The 8,754-nt window shown below is 35.8% G+C and overlaps 1 protein-coding gene across 2 annotated transcripts in view; it reads left to right on the top strand.

Moving 5' to 3' along the window:
- The window catches only part of SYT14 (synaptotagmin 14), a 141,486-nt gene extending 133,147 nt beyond the window's left edge, over positions 1–8,339 (top strand). Inside the window, exons 5-7 of one of the 2 annotated variants that reach the window (XM_029935339.1) lie at positions 3,077–3,266; positions 5,763–5,819; positions 7,132–8,339. In XM_029935339.1, the coding sequence (XP_029791199.1) occupies positions 3,077–3,266; positions 5,763–5,819; positions 7,132–7,445 (561 nt within the window). In that variant the 3' untranslated portion in view covers positions 7,446–8,339. The remainder of the gene's footprint in view (positions 1–3,076; positions 3,267–5,762; positions 5,820–7,131) is intronic. The other variant, XM_029935340.1, reaches the window with a different exon arrangement.
- Positions 8,340–8,754: the final 415 nt, after the last annotated feature.

Here is an 8,754-nt window from a genome sequence, read left to right as displayed (position 1 = left end):
TCCCACAAACTGTGAGATCATGACCTGAGCCAAAATCAAGAGTCAGGGGCTTAACTGACTGACCCACCCAGGCACCTCTATCATTTTGTTTTTTTACATTTAGATTCAGAAGTGACTTTGGTATACTTTGAGGAAGGGGTTAATTTTCATTTATTTCTGGTTGGATAACCAATTGTCTTAGCACTATTCGTTAAAAAGATGATCCACTCTTGTTGTAAATTAAGTGTCTACATAGACAGGATTATATTCATGATCCCAGGGTAGGGGAAAGTATATGCCTAGGTTAATTTGTGCACTTTCTATTCTGATGGTCTATTGTACATTGTTTTTGTCACACTGTCTTAAATAATGTAACTTTATAATAAATTTTGATAGTAGATACTCAGTAGAACAGGGCATTCTACTATGTATTTTTATTTCATTTCATTATATTATTTTTTGATAAGAACAATTAACATGATGTCCACCCTTTAACAAAGGTGTAAGTATACAATAGAGTATGATTGACTGTTGGCACTACATTGTACAGCAGACTTCTAGCACTTCTTCCTCTCGCATAACTATAACTTTATACTCATCCAGCAGCAACTCTTCATTCCCCACCCCCACCCTTCCGCAACCAGCACTCTGCTCTCTGCTTCTGTGAGTGTGATTGTTTTAGGTATATCATATACATGGAAACCTGCAATGTCTGTCTGTGCCTGGCTTATTTCACTCAGCGTTAATGTCCTCCAGGTTCATCCAGGTTCTCACATAATGGCAGGATCTCCTTTTTTAAGGCTGAATAATCCTGCATTGTATATATATACCATGAGCTCTCTAGGATTAGCTTCTCAAGCTCTGCAAAGAAACCTATTGAGATCTTAACTGTTACTCCATTTAATGTAGAGAGCAATCTGGAGAGAATAGAACAAAATAGGGCTTTCTGATACATTAATGTAGTATATCTATGGCACACTTCTCAGTTTGCCTCTGTAGTATTCATGGTTTTCTACGTAGAGGCCTCACATATCATTTGTACATCTATTCCTAGATATTTTATATCTTATGCTCTGGCAAATGCTATTTTTGAATAAATTTTATTTTCAATTTTTGTTGGTATATAGCAATGTGTGGATTTACAGTTTTTACCTTTGCATGCAATTGTAATTCATCTGTGGACTTCTCTAGATTTCAGGTATACATAGTTACATAATCAGCACGTAAGGACTTTTGTCTCCTCCCCTCCAAATCTTTCTTCCATAGCTTTTCTTTCCTTTTTCTTGTTTCCTTTTGCTTCATTTCCTCTTTTATTTTTCCTCTTCTTTTCTTTTCTCTTCTTTTCTTTTCTTTCCACTGAGTGGAATCTCCACTGTGATAGTAACTATAAGTGGTAGTAGTTGGCATTATTGTCACATCCCCAATTTCAAAGGGGGAACAAACATTCAAAATTTTTTCTATTAAGTATGATATTATATGTTGCTAGATCTGGTCTGCCAATTGTTTATCTAGGGTTTGGAATCAAAGTTCATGAATAAGAAAATCCTGTAATTTTTTTTTTAATAATGTCCCCGTCAGGCTTTGATTTTAAGGTTTTGCTAGATTCTTAAAGTAAAAACTGGGGAGTGTTTCCTCTTTTCCCTATCTGGAAGAGTTTTTCATAAGATTAGCAGTATTAATTAGAATTCACCAGTGAAGCCATCTACCCAAAGTTTCTTAGTTTTGTATTTTGTTTGTTTTGAAAGGTTTTTAATTATAAATTCAATTTTGTCAGTAACACTATCTAGATATTCTATTTCATCTTGTGTGCATTTTGGTTAGTTGTAGTTTTCTAGGAAGCTGTTCGTTTCATCAGAATTTCAAATTTGTTGGAAGAAAATTTTTTTACTATCCTTTTATGTTTTTGTCATCTGTAGCAAATGTGGTGATGTCTCCTTTTTCATTCCTGTTTTTGTGCCTTCTCTCTTTCTTCTTAAGTTGGACTCTCCAATATTTATCTATTTTTATTACTCTTTTTACTTGTTTTCAGTATCATTTAGTTACCTGGGCTATTTCCAAATATATAGGGTACTTTTTTCTCTTTATTAGAAGATAGTTTTGATTTCTAGCTGATTAAAAGACCTATATACTGAAAGTTCTGCCATTTAAAAACCTTTGCTCTTTGCTTTATTTTTGTAATTAGGTTTGTAAAAATACCACTGCATACTTGAGAAAAGTATATTTATAGTTGTGGGTATAGTGTTCTACAGATTACCATTAGGTCAGTTTTGCTTATTGTGATATTCAAATCTTCTGCATTTTTACTATATTTATTTGTCTATCTGTTTAATCGGTTGCTGAATGAATTATGTTCAAGTTATCCCCATTGGTTAGTTCTGGCAAATTTCTGCTTTCTGTATCTTAAGCGCCTGTTACCAAGTGCATGCAAATTTGGAGTTATCTTCCTGGTAAAGTTCAAATTGCGTTTATCTCTTCATCTCTAGCAGTTGTTATTGCCTTAAAGCTAACCTTGATTTATACTCACCTATCTACACCAGTTTTCGCTTGGTTATTATTTGCATGATAAGTAACTTTCCATCCTTTTCTTTTCAACTTTCTGTATCTCAATGTTTTACATATTGACTTATTAGTAGCAGACCTTTTGTCTTGTTTATTTAATCAAAGTTTACCAATCTGTGTCATTAAAGACACAGTAAAGACATTTATACTTAATGTAATCGAGTCTAAGTCTGTGTCAGTCTTTAAGGTTAGTAAGGCTTTAAACAACAATTTTTCACATTCTGAAAATAGTTCATTGACACCCATGAGCTTAAGAAATTCATCCTCTCAGAGTTGTATATAAATATGTAGGGATTTATGAAACCTTCTCATGTCCTATTATTTCTTTGCCTGCTGCATAATGAAAAGAGATCCAGAGACTAAAATATGCTAGAACAACATTCTAATCTAATGTTTTGGGGATTTTGCTCGCAGCTCTTGTCTTTATTGTGATTTACCCAAATTGTGATAATGTAGCGTTTACAATGTATCTCTTAATATATCTTTTTTTTTTTTTTTTTTTTACAAAATACTATAAAGATTTCAATCTTGATTACAGGGCTGTGACTCCCAAATGAGCATGTCAGAAATGTCCTGTAGTGAAAGTACATCCTCATGCCAGTCTCTTGAACACGGCTCGGTTCCAGAAATCCTCATTGGCCTGCTTTATAGCGCCACGACTGGAAGACTAGCAGCGGAAGTGATCAAAGGCAGCCACTTCAAACACTTGGCAGCAAACAGACCGCCCAGTGAGTGAAAAAAAAATTTTTTTTAATTATTATGTTTTCTGCACTTTGGGACTCTCAGTGTTAGGGGCCTCAATCCTATCATTTAGTCTTAACCGATCAAAATGAAATGGTGTAATAAGCATCACCTAATCTGTTTCATGCTTTCTATTTCCAATCATTTGGGAAGTAGAAAAATTTGAAATTCAAAATATTAATTGTAAGGAGACAAGACTTTTAATTTTTCATAGTGCCTGCCGAATAAATTATCCCTAACATAGCCATTATCTTCCAGTGCTGGAAAAAGTTACAGTTTTTTTTAACGTTAATAATATTCCAGAGACTTAATCAGGAATACGTATGGCTTTGTTGTCAACGGAAGATTGATGTTGTGTTTTCTGTCTACATGCAGTACTATGAACTAATGTTTATACTTCTATATTCTTTTCTCTTTTCTCCCTTATGATAATTTAAGAAGAAACTGCGTCTTCAGTTCTCCTCCTTAAATATTATAAGTCAGTACTGCCAGCAGAGTCTTTTCTTAAATGGCACGGCTTTGCCTTTACCAGGACAAACAGAATCTTTCCCCTACACACTTGGAAAGGAGAGTACGTTGCTCTGGTCCGTGGGCCTCTCACTCCCCCCCTCCCCCCATCTCTCTTCCTGCTCGCGGGCATGGGTGCGATTCTGGGAGCACAGAGAGATTGTCACTCTGTCTACCTCCATAACTGTTTGTCCGTGTCTGTAGAGATAAGCTAGGAATGTAGCGGCTTCTTTATACTTCTCTAAAATTAAAGATGTTAGTGCCCTAACCCAAAAAGTTGAAAGGAGATCTTAACTAGTAACGGCCACCTTAAATTTGCTTGAAGATTTCTCACAAACTTGCTTGAAGCCATCTTTTACTACAAGTGTGAAATAATTATTGAAGAAAGGAAAATTTTTCCACCCTTGAACTAAATTAACTGTACCTCTCAATGTCCTAAACATTGTCTTTTCAATTAAAGTGAAAAGTCGTAAAAATATATTTGGTTCCCTAAGTATATTTGAAACCTTGTTTCCTACAGACATCATAGAATGTATCTATTCCTGAATTAAAAGTCAGAAGGCCAAAATTATGTTTCTATTTCTACCCTTGGATGAGTAACCGAACTCACCTCAGTCTGTTTCCTCATATATGAAACAAAGGTTGTGTCTTTCACAGGGTTATCTAAGACTGAAGTCACATGAAGGTTCATCAAAGAAAGATGGAATTATTATTGTCCCCCAATTCAGAGGGAGGAAAAAGGCAATTACTAGAATAAACAGCTTTGGAAGTGTGACCAGGGTTATCTTTATTGATACATACTTAGAATGCAAACTGGTGTGGCCTGGCCTGGGAAAGTAACTTAAGTGAACAAACTTTGCAGGGGAGAGATACGGAGTGTGGTAAGGTGTGTGCCAGATGCAAGCATGTGTGCCCTGCCTCTAGACATTCAAATTCAAAACTTTGGAACACTGTAACAGATAAACAAAATAGTATGTGGGGTTACATCTGGCCAAGAGCTATCAATTTACATTGATACATTTGTGCTTTAGCTAACAGTTTGTTTTTTGACAAATATTTAGTTTGAAATACTCAAAAATAGCAGAAGTGGAATGATATGCTTACCTTTCTGTCCTTACTGTACCCACTCTGATAGAAACAGAGAAACACTAACCAGAACTAAAATGAAGAGAGTAGGGGTGGGTAATAAACAGGGTGAGAAGTCACAACGCATCCACAACTTAGAGTAGGTAAGGGTAAGTTAGAACAATTTAAAATAGAACAATTCTATTTTAGAATTAGATCTTCAATATCAGGGTGGTGAATGGTGTTAGGTGAGAAGCAGCCAGTAGGTAAATATGTCAACATTAAAATCAACTGTAAGAAGTGGAGTATTTATAAAGCAAAATGTATCAGTTTGCCTTGTACTGTATACGTTATATAAGATGGTGACGCTTTGTATATACCTGGTGGTAGGCCTTGAACTGTGTTATTGGCTGAATAATCCAAAGAAACATGGGAACATCCACGAGCAAAAGTTTTGATAGTTCTATTTTATTTTGTTTATCTTAATTTTATATCACGTTGAAAGTAATAGAAGTATTTGGAATATTTAATATTGCATGGATAGACTTTAAAACTTAGCATAATGATAATTCTATAATGACTTTTATTCAGTCTTTTATAGTCTGATAATTTGCATGATTCTATGTTCAATGTGCTTTAGACCAAGAAAATATCATTATACAGGTGTCCCCCTTTAAGACAGTGTAATTTTTGTTTAAGATTACACAGTGACCTTAAAAATTCTCATTCCATGAAATTTACCCAGCAACCCTTTTGTTCAGCCCTCTACCTGAAGTAAAATGCTGAAGTTTTGTGTTCTTCCACCCCAGTGAACAGTGTTTCCTCTTTAATTCTAACCTTTGACCCTCTTTCACCCAACAATTGACATCTGGTCATTATTTCTTTTACTGCTTTCCACCCCCTGTTGTCAGATGGACTGTTCTGTTGTCTAAAACACTTGATAGGTGGACAGGTTTATATTATCCGAGGTGAGTTCCTGTAGAGGCTAATTGGATGTTGTCTTTTCATGCAAAAACAAAATACCCTGAAACTTGCCAGCAGTGAAGCTGTCCACCATGTTGGTTTCCAAAACAAAATGCACATTTATTATCTGTGGTACTTTCAATAAAACTAACTTAGAATTTATCTCTGATTATGGATGATGGTATTCAGAGCATGTATAAAATAAGCAAAACTTTTCAAATTAAAGGTTTTATTTTTCATTCGTTGTATTTTGATTCATACAATAGATATTTCGTGAGAAATATTGCAATTTTCATTAAAATTAATTGAAATTTGGATGCAAAGTACACATGATGGATCACCATGCTGAAGGTCGTTTGCATGAGTCTCACACACTTGAAAACACAGTTGTTTGAAGAGAGGGTTTATCTCCCAAATCACCAGGCAATGAACTGTTACGTTTCACTTTGTACACAAAACATCACATCAGTTTTTTTTCTAATTCATGAAAATAGCTAAGAATACCATACTTTAAATTTCACCTTTAATTATGCCAGAAAAGAATCCCTGTAGTATTTATTTTAACAATCCAAAAAGCACATTAAATGTACTCTTGCATGAAACCAGGAGAAAGTTTTACTTGATTTGCTAAACTTTGAACCCTTAATATATTTGGCTTCATTTTTGGCCCTCTTAAAGGTTTTAAAAGTATATTTAAAAACCACATCCATGCAGAGATTTTTTTAACACTTCATCCTAAGCTGTTTTGATGTCATCTTTGCATTCTTGTCTTCTTTCCTCCTTACCATTTGCCTTCATTTCTGTTTGTTTGTTTATTCTTATTCTCTGAAAACACAGTGGAATGCTTTACAGTGTTGTGGCTAATTGAGCTTGCTAAGTGTTTATTAATGCTATGATGTCCTGCTTAGTGAAGCTAAATGGGGATGGGGTGGGGCAGGGTGGTAGTGGGAGGTCAAGGTCGGGGGGGGGGGGGGGGGGGGGGGGGGGGGGGGGGGGGGGGGGGGGGGGGGGGGGGGGGGGGGGGGGGCGGAGGAAGGATTATGAGGTATACCTTTAAATTCTAACTATAACATAGAAATAGTGAGGTTAAGATATTATGACCCACAAAAGATTTTCTGCCGACCTAGCATTCTCACCACTTGCCACATTTAATAAGCATCTACATCAAAATAGAATCAGTTGAATTTCCATTAAACATGGTATACACCATATCCTTATAAAGTATAAATACTTAATGTTCTCAGCAGATGTCACAAGAAAGGTGTTTGGAGTTTGTTTCAAATGATATCTGTGGTATGTTGTTGTTTTTTTCCTTAGATACGTATGTTAAATTAACTCTCCTGAATTCCATGGGTCAAGAGATGTCCAAATGCAAGACATCCATCCGCAGAGGGCAGCCCAATCCAGTATACAAGGAAACATTTGTTTTTCAAGTGGCCCTATTTCAACTTTCTGATGTGACACTCATACTGTCTGTGTATAACAAACGCAGCATGAAAAGGAAAGAGATGATAGGCTGGATCTCTTTAGGTCTGAACAGCTCCGGAGAAGAGGAGCTCAATCACTGGACTGAAATGAAGGAGTCGAAGGGACAGCAAGTGTGTAGATGGCATGCGTTACTAGAGTCATGATGAATAGGATAAACGAGCAATTACAATCCAAGACAGCATTATTCTGATTGCAGCATTACTGGTTTTACCTAGTCACCATTAGAAGAGCGTCGTCCTCTACCTTCTCCCAGGATGCTTTGTATTCTGTGGAAAGAGCTTCTAATCCTCACATAAAGGAAGACAAGATGTGTCTCTGGTAGAGCTTGTTTGGGAAATGAGAAACTTAAATCATCACAGTTAACAGTCCTCCAGAGCTTTAAGAACATACTTTTGGTTTGAAGTTAATTTCACTTTAGCAAAAAGCCAGCACTTTCATGAAAAATCAAAATTATAAGTGATTTTTTAAATCAGAATCTTTAGTTGCAACACTGTTTTAGTGCCCCCCCACCCCCAAAATGCTAACCAGGAAACACGTATTTTGATTGGCTCGTCCCTGGTGTTGGTTATGTTCTTTAATCTGCAAAAGTACGTCTCCGGCTCTGTCATGAGGCATGTCTAATGGCGAAGGGTTTCAATTACAAAGAAAATGGTTTCATCTCAGATATTTTCTCTTTGTGCACTTAGTTTCATTGTGCCTCAAGTTCTTCTCAATAGCACTGAATCCTCAGTGCAAGCAAGTCTTCATTTTCATAAAGGAATTTTTTTTATATGTCACTTTAAAACATAAAGCTCATTTCTTCATTTGCCTCTGCTTTTGCCTGATCCAAAGAGACCCAGTCCATATACTGGTCCCTCGCAAGTCGTTTAGACAGGTTGTCCTGTAGAACTATGTAACTTTCTGTTGAAAGCACTTCCTGTATTCCTGTATTCCAATGTAGGAAGCTAATAGAGCAGGACTTTAACATTTCTTTCCACGACTGACTCTCTAAAATTGTAGTAATGTGAAAATACATTTTTTACAAACTAAAAAAAATATAGTAGATATGCTGTTGAAAATTGAAAACATTCAAGTTCAAGAGAATTTTAATTTTAATTATCTGCTCTGAGAACTTCGTAGCCAACACTGCATAAAAGCAGGTAGCATTCAAATAAACTGTTCTCTCGATCCTCTTCACTCTTGAATTTGTACTTGTGATATAAAGACTCTCCAGTTCTCAGTTTGAATCAGAACATCATGTTAAAAACAGTTCTGAGATTCCTTACAAAATTTCTAGTGACTTGTGACTAGATTTTACGAAATTTACAGATACGTTCTTCAACGTGATGTCATCCTGTGCCTTTCATGTAAGTTAAATTTGCTCATACAGCTTGAACGTTGTATTTGCAAAACTAGGCCTTCGATTTTTATAAATGTAAAGATTCCTCAGAACAGTGTCACAAGATCTTTATT

The sequence above is a fragment of the Suricata suricatta genome, chromosome 3 (genome assembly GCF_006229205.1).
Source record: "Suricata suricatta isolate VVHF042 chromosome 3, meerkat_22Aug2017_6uvM2_HiC, whole genome shotgun sequence".
Classification (NCBI taxonomy): Eukaryota; Metazoa; Chordata; class Mammalia; order Carnivora; family Herpestidae; genus Suricata; species Suricata suricatta.
Note: the sequence above shows the minus strand (reverse complement) of the source record. Positions and strands in the feature narration are given on the sequence as shown.